The 25904-nt window shown below is 30.5% G+C and overlaps 1 protein-coding gene, 1 long non-coding RNA gene and 1 other non-coding gene across 3 annotated transcripts; 1 reads left to right on the top strand and 2 right to left on the bottom strand.

Annotated features, from left to right (window-relative positions):
* Positions 1 to 2171: 2171 nt before the first annotated feature.
* Positions 2172 to 4883, bottom strand: LOC121213930 (uncharacterized). The gene is made up of 2 exons (XR_005909467.1): positions 3765 to 4883; positions 2172 to 3545 (listed from the first exon to the last, which is right to left on the bottom strand). It is a non-coding gene; the product is annotated as an uncharacterized lncRNA (long non-coding RNA).
* LOC121214138 (small nucleolar RNA R71) lies at positions 3996 to 4101 on the top strand. Its single transcript, XR_005909724.1, has one exon. It is a non-coding gene; the product is annotated as a small nucleolar RNA R71 (small nucleolar RNA).
* A 12428-nt stretch (positions 4884 to 17311) lies between the features above and the next one.
* Positions 17312 to 20290, bottom strand: LOC121213929 (probable protein arginine N-methyltransferase 1). Its single transcript, XM_041087309.1, has 9 exons — positions 20282 to 20290; positions 19905 to 19915; positions 19385 to 19540; positions 19188 to 19251; positions 18956 to 19098; positions 18216 to 18303; positions 17939 to 18054; positions 17645 to 17795; positions 17312 to 17527 (listed from the first exon to the last, which is right to left on the bottom strand). The coding sequence occupies exons 3-9, from the start codon at positions 19535 to 19537 to the stop codon at positions 17322 to 17324; spliced, it is 921 nt and encodes a 306-aa protein (XP_040943243.1). The 5' UTR covers positions 19538 to 19540; positions 19905 to 19915; positions 20282 to 20290; the 3' UTR covers positions 17312 to 17321.
* Between the last annotated feature and the right edge of the window lie 5614 nt (positions 20291 to 25904).

Genomic DNA, 25904 nt, shown 5'->3' with positions numbered 1-25904 from the left:
CATAATCCATTATAGTGATACAATTTAGAAAAACAAAACACTATTTGATTACTACTTTTATTTTTAAACTATCCATTTAAAGTGGTTGGCTAAAAAAAATTAAGTTAGGATTAACATTTAACCAATTAGCAAAAAAATAAAAAATTAGTTAAATAATAATTATTTTAACCTTAAATCCTGTACTTAAAGAGTCAGAATTCGCACATCCACTTCCACATTAATTTAAAGTTTATATTTTATTTGTTTCGCAAAATTCTTTTAATTAATTTTAAATGATATATTTAAAGGAATTAGTCAATTTACTCACAAGTAATTTAGTATTTATATTTTATTCACTTAAGATTTTATTAAAAAAATTTAAATGAAGTATATTCCACTTGCAAATTATTTCTAGATTCATAACTGACTTAGAAAGTATTATAAATTTAATTTTTTATAAGTAAAAATTAATAAATATTATTTAATAGTTTTACTATCTTTTATAGTAAATTATTTATTGTTAACTAAATAAAATAAATTATAAGACAATTCTGAAACCCATGCGAAGTGGGGTTTAATACTAGTTTGTTTAATTTATGTTATTACGGTGATAATTTTTTTTTCAATTATTAATTTGGAAGATCATTATTTTTGTTGATGTTGGGTATTGCACTTTTATATAAGAGAATCACTTTTAGATCAATATCAACACTCAACTTTGTCAGGTTGTATTTCTTTTAAGAAAATTCAGGTGGCAAAATTGTGACTGAAAATTTAGAAAATACTCAAATTCTTGTTGAGGTTAACTTTCAATCTCTATCATGGGACAACTTAAAATGTTTGGAGTTATCTCTTACAGAATATAAACCATTTAGAGATATTTGAATATTAACGTAAAAATATGTTAATGTCATCATCTGTACCATTATAATGCTATTGGTTAAATTTAATTACTGTTATCTACATCAACTTAGTTTAAAAAAATTTTAAAATTTGTTGTGGTCCGGTAGAATAGATTGTATGGAACTCGTATTGTTTTTCTCCTTATCACTTGATCAATGGATTGTATGGAATTCGTAGAACATAGGGGATTGTGGCAGTCATGAGGTAGATTGACAAACTTTGTTTCCTATAGTGTGCTGGTTATTATGGAAAAATAGGAATATGTTTGTGCTTTCTGGTAGCCATAGCTGTATCCAGGATATGGTAGATACATGTACTAGTTGGACAAGAAGTTATTCTCCACCATCAACGCCTAGTTTTCATGCGGGACCTATGGTTACTGCTATGAAATGGTCAGGTTCGAAAAGTGGTTGGATTAAGCTCAATACATATGGGGCATTTTCGTTTAATTCTTTCTCGGCTGCAATTGGGGGATTCATCAGAGATGCTAATGGAAATTGGTTATGTGGCTATTCGATGGTATTAGGGAAGGACGAAGTGTTCAGGATTGAAGCGAGGTCAATGTTAGTAGGGCTACGTTTATAATGGGATAAGGGATATCGCCAGGTTGAACTTGATTGTGATAATACCCTTTTGGTGGAAATAATTTTGGCTGGAGAAGCTATTGATAGTCATTTTATGAAACTACGAGTTATTCATAAGTTGATACAAAGGAATTAGAGGATATGTATCCATCATATTCCTAGAGCTCATAATGCAATTGCGGATTTCATGGCCAAGCATGCTGCTATAGGTTTCACAAGTATCCAAGTGTTTATAGAACTCCCCACATTCTGTGCAGGAGCTAGTTCAAAAGGATATTATGGGTTTTTGATTTCCTAATTACTTTTGTAATTGCTTAATAATGTTTTATTTACCACAAAAAAATTAAAAATTAATTATTTTGTAAATAAGTAAGTATCATATATGGCTACTATTTTTTTTCCTTTCACCCACTTTATGATTAATGTGATTGTTCATGCCCAAAATCGATAAAAAAAATTACCACTCCACTAATAATTCGATCCAGAGTTCAATTAACTTTTTTTATCATTACAATATGATTATTTGTGTCAACTAAAAACTCAATAACAATTTTTTTTATACAACACTAAAGAGGAGGAAAGGGATTGATAAGGTTTGAAACCATCTTACTTGGATGTCAAACGAGATCTTTAATCATTACTCTAATCAAGTCTAATTTTTTAATAAGTTTTTAAATTACAAACAGAATTAAATGATTTACAATATGGTATGAAAGCGATTTCTATAAAAAAAAGTGATTTATTTATTCCAACTAGGTAATAATGTTATAACTAATGTTACAAATTAATCTAAGATTTACATATATTGATAGGAGGGCAACGCCAACTAAGTATTAAAAGTTCAATCTTGAAGTTGTTTTGAAGGAAAAAACTCAATTAGACTTGAGATGCTCTAGAGTAAAAACCTACATCTTGGGTAGCAAGCAAGTTTTATTTTTTTGAACTTGAAACAAACAACAAAAGAGATTAAAATAAGAATAACAATATTCGAACACAAGAAAATAAGAAAAAGATAAATAAAGAAATCGAAAAAAGATGGAATATGGAATAGATAAACTGATGGAAATGAATAGATGGATAAGTGTCTGTTAAACCTTTCCAAAAAGATTTCCTGAAAAACTCAATCAATGGGTCTAACGATCCTCCAAGAAAGTTTTCTTGGCAACCCAAAAAATTTGAACAAGATTAAGTAAAAAGAATTTTCTAAATAAAAACAAGAATCAAATCTTGAGAAATAAAATCCTCCAAAGAGTGCTTTTATTAATCAAATAATAAAAAATGTTGTCTATAATGAAAAACGAAGATGCCTTTATATAGACTATTGAAAAATATGAAAAGTATGAACAAGTGTTTGAGGGAGTGCCCACTCCCTGGCCATTAAAATTGTTTGACATAATTTTCATATTTATGTTGTCAGTAATTTATTGACTGTGTTTATGGGTTGTGTTGATTATGTGGATAATATCTAACCCATCAATAAAGATCATATCACTTGGGAAAACATATTTAGAAGACCAGATTGGATCGAATCACCCTTATCTAATCCCTTGTTTAACAACTGATTATGGGTTGTGCTAATTATGTGGAAAATATCTGACAAGGGTGTTAGATAATCAGAACTAATTGGTTTAGAGTTTACCTCATCAAGGATCACTGAATCTGACTTCTGTGATACAAGAGTTTCAACACTTGGTTGAACTTCCTCTTTGTCTTGAGCTACAACAAGCTCATCTTGAACCTCAACCACCTTGGGCTCCAATGTCTTTCCACTTGGCACAGATACTTTTTTGCAATGTTCTTTGCCCAAAATTCTTGGATTTTTTGTGTCGCTCAACCAAATACCTTAGGGTTTATTTTGAAGTTCATTGTTAGCTAACCCATTTGATTTTCTAGATTTCTTAAAGTGGTATCATTCTTCACTATGTTTGCCTTCAGCAAATTCTCAAGATCACTTGAAGATTCAATTGGTGGGGGTTGTTGCACTTGTTGACAATATTCTGAGGGATAATTTGGTCGAAATGGCATAACAGAGTCGCTATGGTCCGCCCATTAATTACTTCATAGAGAAATTGGATGATTCTACAATAAAGAGTTGTAAAAATTTGATTACGGACCATTCCAATTTTGATTTCCCATGTAATAATTTAACTCTTGATTCGATGGGCAATTTTTAAAGAAATGGCCATCTCCATAGTATTCAAAAGAAATTTTCTCGAACTAGTTTGGCTGCTGACATGATAGATTACCATTGAAACCTTTAACAATTATGTTCTTAAGTATAGAAGACATAAAGGATACCTGGGCTGCCAAAGAAGCAAGTGTGTCCGCTTTATGTACTCCTGCTACTCGTCTTTCTGATGCTGCTCGGTTGGTTGGCCACTGATAGTTATTGTTGGAAATTCTTTCAATAATCTCATAAGCATCGTTATAAGACTTAGAAAGAAGGGTTCCATTTGCCGAAGCATCCACCATCATTCTAGTATGAATATTGAGACAATATAGAAAGTCTCTATTTGAACGCAACAAGGAATGCCGTGATGAGGGCACTTTCGTAATAACTCATTGAACCGCTCTCATGCCTCATATAAAGATTCTTCATCAAGTTTTCGAAATGAAGTAATTTCATTTCGGGTCTTGGCGGTTAAAGATGGAGGGAAATATTTCATTAAGAAACATTCAACCAACTCTTGTCATGTATTTATGGAACCGAATGGTAGGGAGTTCAACCACGCTCGTGGTCTATCTCTTAAGGAGTATGGAAATAATCTCAATCTCAAGGCGTCCTCAGTCACCCCGACTAGTTTAAATGAGTGACTCGCTTCCATGAATAGTTGAAGATGAAGATGTGGATCTTCAGTAGGAATCTCACTAAATTGACTCATATTTTGCAACATTTGGAACATGATCGGCTTCAGTTCGAATTGTTGTGCCTTGTTTTCGGGTCTCCTAATACTCGGATTGAGCTCGTTGAATAGAGGAATGGCATATTGTTGAATGGCACAGTTTTTGTCATCGGTAACAATGATCGGATTGTGAGTATTACAAGTGAATGCTTCTCTAGGATTTTGGTTTGGATTTTCGAAATTCATATCTTCGGTCTTTATTTGGTTCGCTTGTCTTCCCCTTTGTCAAAAAGTCCTTTCAATTTCAAGGTCTACGAGGAGTAAGTCAATATTTTGACCAATACTCATAAACACCTGAAACAAACACAAAAAAATGGAATTAAAATTTAATAGAAAAAGACAAAAATGTAAAATTAACAATTTCACAAATAATATTTTTTAAAACAGTCCCCGACAATGGCGGCAAAAACTTGGAACGAAGGAAATGTGCAAGTGTACACAATCGCAACAAGTAATAAAGTGACAAGTAAATGTCGAATTACTGTACCCACAGGGACTGTGAAAAGAATTATTTATGAATGCAATTAAAAACACTTTGGTGAAGAAAAATATTTTGATTTGAAGAGGTTATTAAAAACGAGGATTTTAACTAAGTAAAATAAATAAAAATAAAATAAAAGTTCCAATGCACGATTTCAAAAGATGATTTTAATCAAGATGACATAATTGTGCTAGATAATTTACATTTCTTAACTTGGAATTATTAAACTTATGTTTATGTTGTTACGAATAAATTCACGACAACTCGGTAATTTGCTAACTTATGAACATACTTACCTACCAAAATCCATTTATCTCTTGACTATATCTCTATGTCAATTCAACCGATTAAACAAATTTTAATAAGCAAATGTGTTAATGCACAGACATACTTATGAAATTAAAATAATCTCTTGTACATATCTCTATGCCAATTCAAACAATTAATTCAATCTCATAAGCACATAAAAGATTACACGAGGTAACAATGTATTTCTACCTTGAAACAACTTAATCACAATAATCTTGCAAGTTATGCAAGGGTAATGTATCGTTAGATACCATTGCTAATTTAACCCTCAACTACCTTAGATGATTAAACATGCATATTAAGTATCGTGTCAATTAATTAAAATTTCAATCCATTTAAATAATTAATTCATTAGTTACCTTACAATTGTAATGCAAGAATAACTTAGTCATGGTTTTACTTAATCAAACATCTTACAAGACCTATAACAACACAAACACAATTTTAATAACTCAAGTAGACAAAATGCAATCAACTTGACATGAATTAAATTTAAGTCATATTAATTAAATTAAACATATCAAAATCACAAATATTCATAGACATGTTCATAACAACAGTGATAAAATTAAAAGGATAAGGAACAAAAATCAAATCTAGTGTTTCTTCGAGGCTTGACTAGTTTGCTCTGCTCCTCATTCTCTACTTGTTCTTGTTGAACCGAGGCTTCCACAAACACTTGAATGCTGATCCAAATGGTGGCTGAATGACTCTTTTTCAAGAGGTGAAATCGGCAAGGGAATGGGGAAGAAAATGAAGAACAATGAAGAGAAAAAAGTGAGAGAGAATGGAAGAATGAATGGTTTTGAGATGTGTTTGAAGTGAGCAGCCAAGGGGGGTATTTATAGGTTGAGAAGGTTGCTAAAAACATCCAAAATCAGCAGCCAAAGACTCCCCCCATGGCTGGCCACACATGTGGCATGTTTGAAGATTTCAAACATGCTATTTTTAGGTAGGGGCAAATCTTGAAAGGCATGAATAGTGGAGGGGTTTAATGCAAATTGAAGGAGTCTTCAAGGGCCATTTTGAAAGCTAAATAATCAGCCAAACAAGCTGATTGGGTCAGCATGTTGAACGGTTTTGGGTTGCCCAGTGCTTGGTTGGATTGGTTTTCTCGGTTCAGCTCAACTAGGCCACTTTTCATAATTAATTAATAATAATTTATTTAACTCAAATTAAATTGGATTAACATTAAAATTAATTATATTATGAATTAATACACATAATTTAGACTGTCTTAGGTTGAAAAATTAATTCGACTTGATGCTTCAAAATTGCTTCTCGGTTTTGTGCTTCTAATAGTGTCTACCGAGCCATTTTTCTCCCTCTGTACAAATCTGTCGAAAATAATCAAATTTTGATATAAAATTAATTAAAATTTAACATGTTCACAATTTGAGTGCAATTTAATTATTTTATAATAATTATATATTTTTCGACAAGAATTTTACTGAAACTGCATGAATTTGAGTTAAAAAGGGCATGAAAAAGTGTGTATATTTTTGTGTTTTCACAAATCTCCGATAATAACCGGATAATCCCAAAAAACTTCTGATTTTAGACATATTTTTCAGTGATTTTCAGTTAACAATTGCTGATATTTTATTTGGATTCATTCTAAGGCCTTCATCAGACACTATGTGTCCTAGAAAACCAACTTCCCGAAGCCAAAATTCACATTTACTGAATTTAGCATACAACTGTTTCTCACGTAGGTTTGCAGAACAATTCTCAAATGATCAGCATGTTCATTTTCATCTCGGGAATATACCAGAATATCATCAATAAATACCACCACAAATCTATCCAGATACGGTTTGAAAATTTTGTTCATCAGATCCATAAATATCGGAGGTGCATTTGTCAAGCCAAACGACATCACAAGTAATTCATAATGTCCGTACCTGGTTCTGAAGGCTGTTTTTGGTACATTCGAGTCTTTTACTCGTAATTGATAATAGTTAGAACGGAGATCAATCTTTGAAAACATGGTGGCACCTTTCAACTGATCAAATAAATTATCAATGCGGGACAGTGGATACTTATTCTTGATTGTAACTTTATTGAGCTGCCTGTAATCAATACACAATCTCAGTGATTCATCCTTTTTCTTAACAAACAGAATCGGTGCACGCCATGGTGAATAACTAGGTTGAGCGAAACCCCTATCAATCAGTTCTTACAACTGTGCTTTCAATTCTTTTAATTCTTTAGGGGTCATTGTATATGGTGCTATAGATATCGGTGTTGTCCTCGAAACAAGATCTATAGAAAATTTCACTTCTATTATCAGCGGTAATTTGGGTAATTCTTCTGGTAACACATCAGGATATTCACATATCACTGGTACTGATTTAATCTTCGATTCAGCTGCTTTAGTATAAAACACATAGGCAAGATAAGCATCATACGCTTTTCTGACATATTTCTATGCTGACATGGCTGATATCACGTTACACAACCCATCCAATTTATTAGATTCAATACAGAGCATTTCGCCATTCTGACATTTCAACACAATATGCTTATGTTTACAATTTACAACAGCATCATGCTGAGTTAACCAGTTCATACCTAAAATCATATCAAATTCATCAAATGGCAGTAACATCAAATCAACCGGAAAATAAAAACCCCGTATCATTAATGGACAATTCTTGCAAATTTTATCCACCATCACATATTGGTCTAGGGGGTTTGATACTTTAACCACAAATTCAGTGGACTCAACAAGTAATTTTTTATTAAACACTAAATCCGTACAAATATATAAATGTGTTGAACCAGGATCAATCAAAGCAATTATATCAGTATCAAGAAGAGAAAAAGTATCAATAATAACATCATGTGTAGAAGCATCCTCATGTACACGAATAACATATGTTCTAGCCGGTGCTCGTGCTTCAAATCTGACAGTTGAATCTTTTGTTGTACCTCAACTTCCACTTACATTGCTGAGGTTACGAGGTGGTCTACCTCTTGTAGCAGGGTTGCTCATCCTTAAAGTTTGAACAGTATCTTTCTCAAGCTTTTCTAGGTAGTCTCTTAGATAGTGGTCAAAGGAACCACATCTAAAGCAAGCTTCACTTTTCATGCGGCAGTCTCCAAAATGAAGTTTATTACAGTGCTTGCATCTGGGTTTGGTATTTCTAACACTGCCCACACTTGCTACAGCTTGAGATCTTGAACTAGAACGTTGAATACCTCTATCTCTCCCAGAGTACCCCACGGAGGTAGTAGAATGATCAAAATTTTTCCATGATTTCTTTGAGGCCGACTGACATGACTTTCCTGTAAATATTTTACTTGAAGTTCTGGCTTCCATCTCAGGTTGTCTTTTCTCTTTACTAAGCTCTTCAGCTTTGTATATTTGGTCAACAAGTACAACAAATTCTTTTATTTCAAGAATCTCAATTAGCAATTTTGTATCTTCATTCAGACCCTCTTCAAACCGCTTACACATTGCGATTTCAGTCGAGATACATTCTCTGACATACTTACTCAGTCGAACAAATTCTCTTTCATACTCAGATATAGTCATATGCCCCTGTTTCAGCTCTAGAAATTCTTTTCATTTCTGATTAAGAAATCTCTGACTGATATATTTCTTTTTGAACTCAGTTTGGAAAAATTCCCAAGTGACCATCTCCTTCGGTACAATAGAAATTAAAGTGTTCCACCACTAGTAAGTTGAGTCTTTTAACAGTGATACAACACATTTTAGAAAGTCAACTGGTGTCCAAAACAATTCATCCAGAACCCTGATAGTGTTTTCTTTAGCCCCATACTTACAGATTTTAACTACAGGACTAGGTCTAACAAGTTCTGTACCTTGTGGCATATCGGGAACTGGTTAAAAAACATGAGGGAGTGGATGTTGTTGTACAGCCAGGTTTGTTCTTACAAATTCTATAAATCATTCATTCATCATTATGAAAAAGGATTCTTTAGCCTTTCCTCCTCGGCCCTCAGATATGGGCCTTCTACTACTTGAGGTTGCTCTTTGAACTGAAGCTTGAGCATTGCTCTCAACTTCTTCAGAATTAGCTCGGTTGGATGACATTACTATATGAAAAACATGTTTTAAAATGGCCAGGAGATATCACACTATCACAGGTTATATAATGGCATGTATAGCTAGACTCGTATACACTATGTTAGTCTGAGAATCGGCTAAATCGTAGCTCTTATACCAATAAATGTAACACCCCTAACCCGTATCCGTCGCCGGAACAAGGTTACGGAGTATTACCAGAATTTACAGATCAAATACAGATATTTCATAACATTTAACATTCATATCAGAAATCATTCATATTGAATCATATTGTCCCTTAAATTAGCCCTCGAGGCCCAAAATATGCATTACAAATAAGTCGAGACTAAACCGGGTATTCAAAAAAAATTTTGCAAAATTTCAAAATTTTTCCAAAGTGCAGGGGACACACCCGTATGGTCAGGCCATGTGGTCATTCGAAATAGGGCATACGGTCGTGTCCTAGCCCATGTCTGTACCCGTGTAACTCTCTAACTTGGGTCACACGCGCAAGGCACATGCCTGTTTGCTAGGCCGTATGAAGCCAGACTGTCTAATCAATTCTGAGCATTCTGCTTTGAAATTTTAAAGATGCAAGGGACACACGGCCAAAACATACTCCCATGTGCTAGGCCATGTGTCACACATGGCTGAGACACACACCCGTGTCTCTATCCGTGTGGATGAAATAAGGTCATTTCTAAGCCATATTTCTCACCCAAATTTGCCTTCCACCTAAATAAACATCATTCCCAAACCAATATAAAACATTTGAACCAAGCCAAAACCAAGTCTTATGCATATCATATCATCATATATAACCAAGTATCCTTATTTAAAAATTTGATCACTTACATATATATTCATATTTGTACCAACTATACCAACTCAAACCATGTTACAATTTGCCTATTAGTTAACCATAAATCAGTTATACCAAAACACATATCAACCATGATAAGGCCATACACTTATATATATCAAAATGTATCAAACATAAGCCATTCAAATGGCTAAACACAACAAAACATTTACGTGCCATCAATAACCAAATTAACCTATACATGTCATTATACCAAAGTTGATTTAATAAATATACCGAAAAAAGGCAATTGATAGTGTGATATGGCTCCGACCAGCTTCCAACCTTAACAAGCTTTCTAGTTACTATAAAACATGAAAAATAACACAGAGTAAGCATTTAAGCTTAGTAAGTTTGTATAACATTGAATTTAACTTACCAATTAATTCACATTTAAGGTAAGTAAATAAAAATGCTCAAACCAATTTGGCCAATTGCCTAGCACATATCCTCATAAAGCATGTTAGTCATGTAATTTACATAAATACCAAGAAACATTAATGAGCTCATCAATATTCAATTTCCACATACATGTATTTATCATTTCAAGTGTCCATGAACATGTACATATCATATCTTTGTAGTTCAAGTATTTCTCATAGTAATTAATCTTGAATTCATATAATTTCATATCGGAACTTTACCCGTTTAATCATTTAAAATATCGATGGATACAAGGGTAGTACACATGAAGTGTACAAAACTGTAAACCGTTAATTGGTATTCGGGATTGCTCATTTGAGCACATAAGTGGAAAGCTCTCTCTCGAGCCATATAACAAGAAGTTCATGTGAGCTGTATAACAGGAAGCTTATCTGGATTGTATAACGGGAAGCTCATAAGAGCCATATTCAGGAAGCTCATGCGAGCCAAAAACGGGTAGCTCTGAAAAGCCATCAATTAGGAAGCTCCGGATAGCCATATATCGGGAAGTTCAAGCGAGCCATATTGGGAAGCTCCGGAGAGCCATTAATCAGGAAGCTCACAAAAAGCCTTTAACCGGGAAGCTGACGAAGAGCCATAAATCGGGACACTCATAAGAGCTGTGGTGTGTCTACAACACATGCAGAATCACAACCAATCAGGATGCTCCAAAGAGCTATTAACGGGAAGCTCGTAAGAACCATATAATAAGAAGCTCGAGAGGGCCAAATATCAAGATGCTCATGAGAACTAATAATAGGACGCTCTTTCGAGGTATGGTGTGTCTGCAACATATGCAGGACAACAACTAATTCGGGAACCTTGTATCCATCGAATCTCATTTATCCAAATGAGACTTATTATTTATTGGGTATTATCGGATATGTGATCAATTTCATACATATGACATTTATACATTTCACATGTACAACATCCAATTCAACCATATAAATATACACAATTTAGTTACACGAACTTACCTCGACAATTGTTAGTGTACACAAAATCTACTAATCTGACACTTTTTTCTTTTCCACGATCTAACTCCATATTTGGTCTATCCAGATTTATACGAGTAAATTTAGCTCAATTTAATACAATTCATATTAAATTCAATCCAATTCACATCTTAGGAAAAATTGTCATTTTGCCTCTATACTTTTATTTAATTATAATTTCGTTCCTAGGCTCGGAAAATGAAATTCATGCAATTTAATCATTATTCCAAGCCTAGTTGATTTTTATATATCACAATAGCAGCCCATGTATTTCATAAAATTTAGAATTTTTTCATAAATTTTACAACTTTTCAATTTAGTCCCTAAATCATAATTTCATCAAAATTCCCTTTACAAAAGTTGTTTATCTATCAACAACCTTTCATTTTCTACCATAAAATTTAATAATTAAACTATATTTATCCATGGAAAAATCCTAACACTTTGATAACTTTACAAATTAATCCCTAAGATAGCTAGATTAAGCTATTACGATCTCGAAAATATGAAAATTAAACGGGACAAGAAAACATACCTAGTTAAGCCAAAATAGCTTGCTTGAGTTCAACACCCATAACTAGGGTTTCCATATCTTTAATTTGGGAAAGATGATATAAAATGATGATATTTCTTATTTAATTAAAATATCATCTTTTATTATTTCCTCTTTTCAATTTAGTCCTTTTCTTTATTTAATTTTCCATGTATGAATCATCATACTTATCTACTAACTCCTCTTAATGGTCTATTAGTCATATAAAGATTTCAAATTTTGAATTCCATAGCTATTTGATACTTATAGCTACTAGAACTCAACTTTTTCATTTCATGCAATTTGGTCCTTTTATCAATTAAACATGTAATCGGTAAAATTTTCTTAACGAAATTTTTATACGATATTCCTATCATACGGTAGACCATAAAATAATTTTAAAATAATTTTTCTTACGGACTCGGATTTGTGGTCCCGAAACCGTTGTTCCGATTTCACTGAAAACGGGTTGTTACAACTCTCTCCCCTTAAAGAATTTTCATCCAAAAAATCTTACCAGTAAATAGATTCAGATATTATTTTCTCATTGTTTCCTCAAGTTCCCAGGTAGCATCTTCTATTCCATGTCGTTGCCAGATAACTTTTACTAGAGCTACCTTTTTATTTCTTAGTTCTTTTGTCTCACGTGCCAGAATTTTAATCGGTTCCTCACTATATGTCATGTCACTGAGAGTCCCAAAATGTGATACCAAATGGTAATTTGAAATTGCATGTACTAAAATCAATATTAAAACTCATTTACCTTTCAAAATCAAATCAAATAAAGAATGAATGAACTCACATTTTTCGTTAAAAAAACCAATGAATTTATGATAAATTATAGACTGATTAATTTCTCTTTTCCGGGAAGTGAAATGATCCTAAGACAACTCTGGTCGAGCCACTATGAGTGAACTTTATTTGTTGAATTGCTTGCAATGACTCCTATAAATGAGTGGTTACTTTTGTGGATGATTTAATTTTCAAAGTCTATGTGTGGTTCTAGGAAGAGAATATTGGAAAGCAAAAAGTTAAGATGGACAAAAGGTAGGCACCACCACCATTTTATTAGTTTTCTTTCTAGACGGTACACTTCAAGGGCTGAAGAACATGCGCAGTTGTCCTCTTTTTATTGGAAACCTTTTGAACCACATAAAGGCAATAGCCCCATATCCGCAATTTGGATGGCAAAGGGCAATGCCAATGCTGCTTGCTGGTGTTGGAATATCGACACGAATATGTGGCCCCTCCTAGCTAGCAATGTCAACGACCGTGCTTGAGAAAAAGCAATTGGAGTCTAGGGAGATGGTTTATATAACTGACAAAACAACAAACAACTGGTGGGCGTTGCCTTGGAAACGATCATGTTCTCTTTATGCATTATCAAAGAAAACTGCATTGATAATTTCAACCTGAAGGTTAAGGTGAATCTTTCGGTGCCTGTCTATTTCATTTGAAGTCTACATGCATGGGATATTAGCAACGCATATATTTCTTGTTAATGGGAAGAAATCAGGCAAAAGGATAATCAAAATGTGCTTATAAAAGAGGTCCGGTTCCTATAAATCTCTGGGACACAATAAGGATTTGTACTGAAAATTATTATATTCACAAAGCCAACAACAGATTATGATGAAAAGGTCGTTCGCTTTGGATGAATTAAATTTTCCATAGATTATGGGGAAAGGATGTGATTACAAATTATTTATAGAAATCTTTTCATCAAATACCGAGAATAGGATGCTATCCTATTTTTTTATGGCATACTAATAATGTAACAAATATAAAAACTAAACATGATCTGTAAAGTTGTGATACTCAAAATTGTAATGGTTTGAGTTTATATATATTTTTAGATTTAACAGACATAAATATTCTTGAAATAATGTTTATTTCTTTTTAAAAGAATATATATTTTTTTATAATTTTACAACTGAGTTAGGACCTAATCGAGAATCACATCAATTTTTAAAAATTTGTGTCTATCTTTTATTATTTTTACAGGAGACGTTTAAATAAACAACTAAAAACCAAAAGCTTAGAAATTGAACTCAAGGTTACCAAAAGTATTTTAGTATTAATAAGTAGCCTTGTGTTTTAAAATTTGAAAAGTAAATGGACTAAGGATGTGTTTGATAAATTAAAATTTTAAGTATTGAATTTTTAATACTATATTTTATAAGTGTTGAATTATATTAAAATATTATTTTTTAAATTAGTAAATATAATTTTATAAGTACTTGTTCTTAGAATATTATTTATTTTTTATTATAATCTTATTGATCTAATATTTATATTATTATGGTTAGTTTTGATTAAAAGATAAAAAGTTCCCGACTCTTAAGTAGAGGATAAAGGTGCTTTAGTGCGCTCGAACTCACGTCCTCTTGTACGGGCAACAATATTAATGCCAACTAAATTAAGACTCAGTCAACACTTGGAGTGTACTTTTTTTTGTTCCACAAGTAATCTTAAAAAAATTGTCATATATCTCTTTTTTTAAAATTTTATTTTATTTTTATTTTTTGAAAAATAATTTTTTAATATTTTATCCCATAGGACACTTGCCGACCCCGACACTTATGGAGTCTAAAGACTTGACTGATAGTGTACGAAATATTTCCAAAGATAAATATGATAATTTAAATATTTCCCTTTTAAAAGAAATGTTATTTATTTTAATTTTTTAATAAAATAAAATTAACTTAATATTTTCTATAAGTAGCAACCTATCTATTTATCTTATTCAAAAAATGTTTTGTTGAAAATTTTATATGAATTAAAAAATTAAAATATTATCAAATACATTTAAAATATTAAATATTGAAACTTTTTAGTGAAGTTTTTTTTTAATGATTTATCAAATACACCCTAATAAAATCTTGGAAATAGAGATAGGTCTACTATATTTTAAATGTACCGATAATACAAAAATTTGGAACCTATTTTAACAAATTTCAAACTATATTGATGAACATAAATAAACATAAGCAAGTATTAAATGATTTATTAAACCAGTTGAGTATATGTAATTTGTATTGGGGTTAGGTTGATTTACAACTTGAGAGTCAATCATGGATGGGTTAAGCCGAGTTGAGGCACCAAGTGAAAAGGCGAACTAATCCGCAATCAATTATCGCTCTTCACACACTCCAGTATTCAAGGTGATGAAAAAACTAGAGAAAAGGTGACCGATGGACCAGACCACCTTACGAGTGATCCTTGATATCTCCAAATGAACCCACGTTCCATAACTCATCATCATCAACGACAACAACAAAGTGCAAGGGATCTTGAACAAAAATATAAACACACTAAAAAGCGACTTTGCATTCGGATTGGAACCAGCTTTCCAATTTCATATCAAAAACAACTCTCAGAGAATCTTTGCTAGAAAAGCAAAGACTGCCTTACAAATCACCTTTTCTGGTAGACCAAGAAAAGGAGAAGTTCTACTTGAAAACTACGTTTGCCAAATTCAATCTTTTGGGCTTAATTTTAGGCTTGATATGGAAAAAGGATGGAGCACAGGAACTAGACAAACATATGAATACGTATTTATTATATCATCTTTGCAGCATCCTCCAACTCCAAGCACCTCTTTTTGCCTTACCCAAACCGAAAAACATATACAAAATATCTACGGTATAGGTAAGCCTTTTAAAGGCTTGTAATTGTAATTGTAAATTCTTATCAGTATATTATAATATCGCCTGTACACACTAAAGGAAACAAAAGTGGTCAGGGCTGGGCAGGCACAACGCAGGAAAATATATAAAATTCTCAGGGCACGTTTGGTTCGCTGTAATGGAATAGATGTGTAATGGAATAGAGGTGTAATAGCAAATCTACTGTTTGGTTGAATGTAATGGAATAGAGGCGTAATAGTAATCTTGTGTTTGGTTGAATGGAATAGAGGTGTAATAGCATAAGGGAAAAAATTAAAATGACTAGAATACCCTTAGCAGAAATTTGTTTAGATAAATGATTATTGTTATTGTTATTAAATTTTAATAAGATTATTAATATCAGTAATAAATAATTTAATCATATTTTAACATAATTATTATTAAATATTTTTTAATTAAAATATATAATTTAATAAAATTCTTAATAATCAATATTCTTATATGAATTTACTCAAATCATAATATATGATACTATAAAATATAATTTGAAATAATTAATATTAAATATATTTTAATTAAAATATATGATTTAAGAAAATTCTTAATATTAAATATTCTTATATGAATTTTCTAAAATCATAATATATAATACTATAAAATATAATTTAACATAATTATTATTAAATATAATTTAATAAAAATATATAATTTCAATTACTTATTTAATATAAATTCAAATTAATGACGATTAATTATATTAGATATATATGATCTTGTACTAAAATTATTTTAAATTCCATATTATTTAATAATTGGAATACAGTTAATTTCTTACCAAATTATCTAAAAATGTTAAAAATTGTGTTTGGTAAAAATTTTAAAATAGCTGGCACAATAATTATGTTTTAAAAAACTATTAAACTTTTTTTACCGTATCATTCTAAAAAATTCAAATATTGTTTTCTTAAAAAATATTAAAGTGCGAATTTATCATCATACTATAGATAAATATTGAAATTTGTCACTGTACTTTATTTTTATTTATATTTGCCGTTATTTTTTTAAAAAATATGAGTAAATTTGTAACTTAATTTTTATGTTATTGAATTTTACCACTAAAATTTAAATTTTATTAATTTTTGCCACTAACTCTTATTTTTCAGTTAAACTCTTATTTTAAATTTGTATTGAATTTTTATTTTTTTAAAATTACAAATATCTTCATTTAACTTAACGAGTAAATATAATTCTTGACTTTCCTTTCTCATCATCTAAACAAAAGCACAATAAACTAATTGTCAAAAAGAAACTCAAATCCAATAGTTGGGAGATTCAAAAGCTTTCTCTAATAATGTGTTTCTTCTATAAGAAACAATGCTTATAAGCAGCTTGTCAAAGCTCAAAATCTATTTAGTCCTATGTCATACATCCAATGCCATTTGTATATATGCTCCCTCACATCAGCACAAAACACAAGACTCAATATGAAGCATACATGAGAAGAAACAGTTGGATTGAGTTAATGAAGTACATGCATCTTATGTGTTTTTCTTTCTCAGGGAAAACCTTTCGAGAAAAAAGAAAGTAGAAAAGGAATTAAAAAATGTTGGTGAAACGTTTAAGGAACATGCAAACAAGGTATCCTACAGCTAGTAGTGGTGATGAAATACTCTGCAACAAAATCAGCGCATCTTATAGAATTGAACTCTCGAAACCACACAACGTCGTCCGCTCAATGAATATTTAACCATTATATCAACGTCTCGGGGATTCTTCTTGTTTGGTGCAACAGTCATGCTCCCAATTATTGTCTCCCCTTCACAGATGGTTAACACATCCTCTAGATATAGGACTGTTTGCTTCCAATGGGTAGCTCGCGATCTTGGTCCTGAATTTTGTATTTGCCATTAGCCAAGGCAAAGTTCTTCTAGGCTGGCTTGCTGATTTCTATTCGTAGATAAAATGGAAAGGACAAAGGATGGAGAATTTTGATGTAGATACAAACCTGTAGAGAAACCCATCAATTTGTGGCATTTGGTAAACGAAACATCAAAATATGCAACGAAAGCATGGATGTAATCATCACGCACTGTAATAAGCTTGAAAGGTGTAGTGAAAGAAGCATCCCCAGGAACCATCTTAGAAATATCCATTGTCTGAAACCAGAAAACCAAAATAAATAATTCAGTTGTACTCCAAACACATTATTTTGTAAAATAATTTCCAGTTAAGTGTTCATATATATAGATACCCAATGATATATACATACATACAGGAATATGCTTGTGTATTTTCTCACCTTGAGAAGGTGGCAATTTGTTACAATTTGTTTCTGGTCAACCGTGTCAACAAGAGGTTCCATCATAGCTTGCTTTTTTATACAACTCATGTCAAAGCCATAAACATTATTCCAAACTGTAGCAAGATGATGCCATGTAGAAAAGATGGGGTATATATAATAATACAAAAAGTTGAATTGCAATGAAACACAATAGAAAAACTCGTTGAAAGTTATACAAATACATATGAACATGAATACCTAGATTTATATCAATTTAGCAGTCTGTTATACTCACATTCGATCTTGTCGTCTTTGTACTCGGCATCCTCAATTGCTGTCAAGTAAAGAGAAGCTTCATCTGGTAGCACAACTCTATCATCAACCTGACACGGGTGAAGGAATAAGAACTTTGATTGTAAAGAATGTAGCTTATAAGAACCCAACAAAAGTTTTGCTTTCATGAGCAAGAGTAAAAATAAATTTAAAAGGCCCAGCCCGTTCACCACACGAAATAATAAGGAAGCAAACTGCTCAAGAGAGCTTGACATGATGATGGAGTTAAAATCTCAATCAATTAACAGTTATAGCAGGAATCTAAGCTACTTTCTGCAAATCATAGCATGCAACGGAGAATTTAACTAACAAAGTAGCTAGCTGCCCCCAACCAAAAAGAGCTTGAGATGATGGGAACTGGAGTATGGGAAAAGGCCAAGAAGACATTGACAATAACATAAGACCAGGCACCACTACTGCTGCCATACTAGAATTTAGATTGGTCGAACAGTGGTATACTGGATATAGTATCACAAGAAAACCCCATATAGGCAGCCAGTCTTCACAACTAAACATAAGTCATACCTAACACATACAGCTCCATAACAGCCATACTAGATTGAATATCAGTTAATATAGCATACACATAAATGATTCATGAAGGAACTTCCTATTACATGATAAAAGTGCAAAAAAATATTTCCAACCATGAAAATATTTTGAGTATAAATATTTATGGTATCAAGTATAGCAGCAACTTACAAGCCATTTATCACGGGCATATAACACTGTGTTCAACATATTCTCGAACAATAAAAAGTAACCCATCCACTCAGATATTATAATATCTACTTTTGCAACAGGAAGCTCAATTTCTTCAATCTTTCCTTTCAAGACCGTGACAACTGTAACAATCAAATAATTCTTTGGTAAACAATGCGCTAAAAAGGAGAGGAAGCAATACAAGAAGACACAACAATTTTAAAAACTTCACCATCAGGCAAGCCATTTGTTTCAACAATTTGTTTAGCCATGTCAGCCATATGGGAGCATTCAACCTAGGAAAGGGAAAAATATGAACAGCATTTGACAAATAAGAGATAGACGCCAGGAGTGTAAGAATTTGGTCAGACAGATTGTTAACAACACATAAAACAGAAACAGAAGGAAGATGTAAACTGGAAGTCATACAGCATAAACATGTGCCGCCCCTACTTTTGCACAAAACAGGGACAAAATTCCAGTCCCAGCTCCCACGTCAAGAACTACTTTGTTCTGGAATAGAAACTTATTCCGATAAATAACATTTTGATATGTCTTGGTTCGCACTACATCTTTAAGCATTTCCTGAAATACAAGGAATGGCAGGTTAACACAGAGGAAAAACATTTCACAAAAAAAGAAGAAATGAAAAAGTTATGCAACCGTATCAAGTTCTTCTACTGAAACCAAGAAAACAAACGCAGAAATCATTTCCAGAAATTTAAGTAAAAGATTAAGTTAAAAAAAGAAGAAAGTTTTTGAATAGTAACTGTGATGCATTAATTCATGTATGAGCTTAAACAAACAGAAAAATTACAACCAACCCTCCAATCACAGATATTCGGCACCCAATAGATCACAAAATAACGGTGACTGAAGCAGAACCATTCCATAAATAAGTCGACAAAAACGAAACAAGATTCAAATGTCCATGTTGTTGCACACTTACTTCATGAATACCTGCACATACACAAAAGAAGGGACAAAGATTTAGAGAAAAGTGCTCACTGGAGATAAATACAAGAATGTATGACTTGAAACATCAGCGAACCCAATGCCCTACCTAATACCGACATGCTAGCCCCATAAACATGCAACCAGTGAACCACAAATTACTTAGATATAAATAAACTATTGAACTCAACAAGCTCTAACTTTTGCGAAGATAGAAACTTTCTTCTCACATTCGAACCTTCTTCACAAAAATGTGTAAGGCAACACTAAGAAATCCTCACATTCTCATTGTTTTCTAATCAACAAGAAAAATCAGTAAAAAAAACTTCAAAATTGAATCTTGGAAAAGAGGATGAGAAGCAGAAAATATACCGAAGTGAGAGTAAGTGCTCAATTGAAACTAGAGATAGTTTTCCTCAATTTTTGAAAAGTGCTCTTTTATGATTTTTAAATAATTAATTTAAATCGACCCAAATATTATTATTTTAAAAAATTTTTAATTTTAATTTTTTAAATATTAAAATTTTATATAAAAAGTTATAATTTTTAATATTACTATATTTAATAGTATATATAATTTATTATTTTAATAAAATCATTTAATATTACAATTTTATTTTAATATTAAAATTTAACTAACATTCTTGATATTCTAATAAAAATTTATTATATTAATTTTTGGATAGTAAATATATAGAATACAATTTATAAATATTTAGAATAAATGATTTGTAATATAAAATCTAAATATTTTAATAGTATAAATACGGGTATTTATATAAATTCCACTTAGCCTTCATTTATCGCTTCTAGTTTCAAAGTGCCATTAAGCACTCTTAACACATGTATTTCAAATTTAAGTTTTAATTATCGATCATTGTCAAGATGTCGATTAAGTCTTAATTCAATTGGTATCGATATTGTGGTACGTGCAAAAAAAAGAATGAGTTCAAGCATTGGAGTGTTTTTATTCTCTTATTTAAGGGCTGAAAGAGGTTATATCTAATTTAAGCATTGTATAAAAAAATACATATAAGACGATATAGTTATTATAAAATAAATTTAGTTGAGAAATAGCAATGGGTTGATAATATTTAAAGTAAGTACCGTAGATGATCATGCAACAGTAATTTGTATTTCGTTTTACATTTTGGGTTTTGGATGGAGTAGAAAGAAAAGAAAAGGGAAAAGAAAGGAGAGAAAGGGAAGGAAAGGAAAGAGAGAAGAAGAGAGGGAAAGAGGGAAGAAAGTGAAAAAAAGCAAAAAATAATAATGTACTTGTTTTTGTAGTACTTTTTTGTATTTATAATATTATATATTTATGATTATAAAATTTTAAATATATATTTTATCATTTTTATGTATTTACATCGTGTTCAAGTTTTTTCTTTATTAGACTTGACATATTCATGTGTATTTAATTAACTTAGACATATTCAAGTATTTGTATTGTGTTCAAGTTATTCTTCAATTTGTGCTTTTAATATTTTCTCCATAATTCAATTCATCTCCTATTCGGTATAATTTCATAACAATTCAATTTTAGAAAAAAAGTTGAAAAATATTAAAATATAAAAAGTTATTTACATGATACATTATAGTGATACAATTTAGATAAATATATATATATTTGATTACTTAATTATCTCTATTTTTTTTAAATGTATTTAAAGTTGTTGGTATACACATTTGGCTAAAAATTTAATTTAAGATTCATATGAAAAAATTTATTTTAACCTTAATTTATGTATTTAAAGAGTTGCCGATTGAGTCTTGGCTTGAGTGCGCTGAAATGCATTATCCTTCTATTTATAAGTTGGACAGGACTATGGGTAGTTTTAGGAATTGTGTCAAAAAAATAGATATAATTAGAATCTATAATAATTTTTTTTTAAAAATTAAAAAAAAAGTTTAATCCGTGCATCTACTTCTACATTAATTTAAAATTTGTACTTTATTTGTTTGCAAAATGTTTTTATTTATTTTTTCAATAATGTATTTAAAGGAATTAACCAATTTACTCACAAAGAATTTTGTATTTATATTTTGTTTACTTAAGTTTTTTTCTTTAATTTTTTTTAAATGAAGTATGTTGACTTGCAAATCAATTGTAAATTTATTTTGATAACTAAAAATTTATAAGTAAATATTACTGAATAAATTTACCATATTTTAAACTAATTTATTTATGGTTAGCTAAATAAAGTAAATCATAAAACAATTTTGGACTGTGTGGAGCATTAAGGGGTCACAAATGAATATTTTGGAAGGAACGTATTAAGGGGACACAAGCACTATTTCTCCATGATGAGATTTAATGCATTCCTTTTTCCTCTATTATAACTTTCCGCTGCATTGAGGGTAATTGTTATTAAGAGCAGTTTGCATACAAGCTCTCGTGAGCAACGATTTGTATCAACTCATTGTGTGGGACAATTCGCAGATGACTTTCCATAAATTTTATTTGAATTGTCTTAGAGACAACCCATTAGTAACCCTCGTTGGGACCACCAAGGGAAAACTGCCTGGTACGACCCTAAAGACACGAATGTCAGAGTAAGCCAACATAGCACATTCTATGATGACAACTAACATGTAATGGCAGTACAATCTAGCCAACGCGCACAAACATACAAGACATTGTATTGCCGGCTACATGGCAATATAAGACAAGGGGTGACTCCCTATATAAACCTAAATGCACGAGGGATCAAGGATAAGCTACCTTCTTTAGCAACCCTTATAATAATCTCCTTCTCCTTCTGAGCATCGATTCTTTGCCTATCATAAATGAGCAGGTACTTCTCTCTATTGTCTTCTTTGTCTTGTAATAACTCGTATCAGTAAATTTAGTCCATACAATTTTATAAAATTAAATAAAATTGATGAACTTACCGAAATTTTAAAGGAAAATGTTTCAACTTATTGATTAAGAACAAAGTAACAGACACGATAATTATCCAAAAGGAAAATGTTTCAACTTATTGATTAAGAACAAAGAGAGAATGTTAGCTTGTTCTTATTTTCGTTTCATTGTTTAAAAAGGTAAATAACACATTAGTAACTCAAAATATGGGTATTCCTATTTTGGACACTCAAATTTTTTTTTGTTTTGTTAATTTGATCATCCTAGAATGAAAATTGATTAAATTAATCACTTTACCGTTAAATGGTAGCAGAAAACTAGTGATGCATTTTCATGCTAGTCATTCTAAAATTAAGATAAACTAGCCACCAATCACTCAAAATAGGGATTGTTCCTATTTTAGTCACCCTTTATATATATATTTACAAATGTATCATTAACTTTTAGTTAACAAACAAAATTGAATAACTCTTATTTAAAATAACTCTTAACAATAAAATTTACTCTTTAGAAAATATGGTCTCATACTACTAATTTTTTTTATATCTATTTTATTCAAAGTTGATTTCAGTTTCAAGCCTTATAACTGCCTCCACAGTTCTAATTATTTTAAATTCAAATTTTACTCTCTTTACAATAACATATTTAATCATTTACGAATAAAAATATTTGAACATACTAGTTTCAATAATCACAACATATAAATAACATGAAGTTAAAAAAAAAAAAGATAAGAAATCCATTATTTATTTATTGTTAAATCAAAATTTATTCCAAGATAAATGTCCTTAAGAAGTTCAAATGGTTGGTTCAGTTATTAACCGAATTATTATAAATTGAATTATCCAAAATGTAAAAATCTTTAACCGTTAACTGAATTTTCAAATGCATTAACCGAACCGAAATATTTTAGTTAATTTGATCAGTTAACTGAATTAACCGAACTTTTTATATATTTTTTCTTTCGGTTAAAATAAGTATAAAGCATATAAAAAATACATTACTAATATTCATTTTGTATTTTTAATAGTTCAAAAAAATATATTATATATAATATATATTATTTATTTCAATTAATATAAAAAATAATGGTTCAAAAAATACATTATATATAATATATATTATTTATTTCAGTTAATTTTTAATTACCCGATACCGAACCAAATTAACAGATAGCCGAAATTTTAAAAAATTATTAACCGACTTTCGACCATACTAACTTTGATTACTAACCAATTAACCGAATTAGATTAATTCAATTTTAACCGAACTATAAATACCCTAAATTCTAGGTGGAAAGTACAAAATGAAAAACTCTTTCCAAGGATAGATTGCACTTTCTTATGTGGCAACATAAAAGAAATGAATTATTTATCCACACCTATGTCCACAAAACCTTGGTGGAAGAAGAATTTACTACTAAATCTCAATCCAAGCAATGCTTTAAGCCTAGACTATCCATAGCCATGGATAATTACATCCCCGCCCTCGTACATTTGGAATAAACTCTCCCCCATCCAACTTTTTTTATAGAACACTCAACAAAAGTGATACAAATAAGTTCCCAAAGCTCTAAAAACCACCTTACTAATAAAGACATTTCCTATAGAGTAGATTTTACATCTCCCACAAAATAAAGCTTCTATAAACAGTCTTTAAGGTTTGCTATTCTAGTTACTATTGTAAAATGGGATGACATAATATCCAATCTTGTCGAATGAGTTAAACCAAGTTTGTCTTCATCTTTGGACAATTGGACAATCGCATTTGAATTAGGACTCTTTAAAACTTGTTGCATTAATCTTTTCCTTGGTGAAGACAAGGTTTTTTTTTTTTAACAGACAAAGTTCTTGTATTTTTACTGCCTATGCATAACTAAAAACATAAGCATTATAAATTATCACTAATTAAAAACGTCACATACTTTCCTTCAGAAAAGAAGGTCACACATCTTACCACAAAATAAACTGTAGCAGAAAGTAATCAAAAACAGTTTTTTTTTTGTGAATTATAAGAGGAATATAAAGTCCTAATAGTAACATGATTAGCATGACTTGAACTCAGACCATATTTGATGCGATGAACACCTTGATCATCAAACCAATACACAAAATTTTAATCAAAATAGTTTTTATTTATATAAACAAATCCGTTTTATATTTTTATTATTTGAAGTTGTTGATCAACATTAAATAGAACATAATTTACCAAAAAAACACAATCCTACCGATGAGTAATTAATTAAACACTTCAATATTTTTATAAATAAAAAAAGTCTTATTTTCTGCACCTAACCAATAATTTTGCCTCCTTTTCATAATTCATACTCGTATAATATATAATAAATTATCATATGTTAGACCCTTTTTCTTAGCCATTGGGAATTTATGAATTAAAAACTCATCCTTAATTCCTAACCGTGTCTACATACATTATCTTGATGTATATTATAATCTTAAATTGAAGAATAAAAAGCATGGGCATAAATTTTATTTTTAATAGAGTTGATAGACAATTTATTCTGGAGTCCAGATGGAAAAGCTTAGAATGTGACCCTGAGAAGAGAACCAAAAGACATGTGGCAATGTCTACATTTTGAAGCCATAGAAGTTTATTTCTTTTAGCTGGATACTAGAATCATATCTAAAATAGCAACAAATGTCACATGTCTTACTAATTTCTAAGGTAGAATTTACACCTTTAATATTTAATTATTTTTTAAATATTGTATTTTTAATTATAATAATTAACATCAAATAATATTTTTATAAAATATTAATTTATTTATTCAAATATTATAATAGAAAATTTTCAAATCATAATTAAAACATTTTTAACATATTCAACCTATAATATAATAATAACTAATTAATATAATTGTTCTAATATTAATTAATTGATAATTAAATGCTTAGAATTCTATTTGAGTAATAATTTTATTATATATCAATAAAATCCGCGTAACTTTCTTATGTAAAATTTTTTAACTAATAATTATAATTATCACAATTTTTTAGCGTTAAATTAAATTATAATTATTTTTAGATGTGTAATTATTACAACTTCTATTAAATTATAATTACTTTTAAATATATAGTTATCACTACTTCTACTTTACTTCAACTTTTT

The sequence above is a fragment of the Gossypium hirsutum genome, chromosome D01, assembly GCF_007990345.1.
Source record: "Gossypium hirsutum isolate 1008001.06 chromosome D01, Gossypium_hirsutum_v2.1, whole genome shotgun sequence".
Classification (NCBI taxonomy): domain Eukaryota; kingdom Viridiplantae; phylum Streptophyta; class Magnoliopsida; order Malvales; family Malvaceae; genus Gossypium; species Gossypium hirsutum.
The sequence above is the reverse complement of the archived record's forward strand: the minus strand, read 5'-3'. Positions and strand labels throughout refer to the sequence as shown.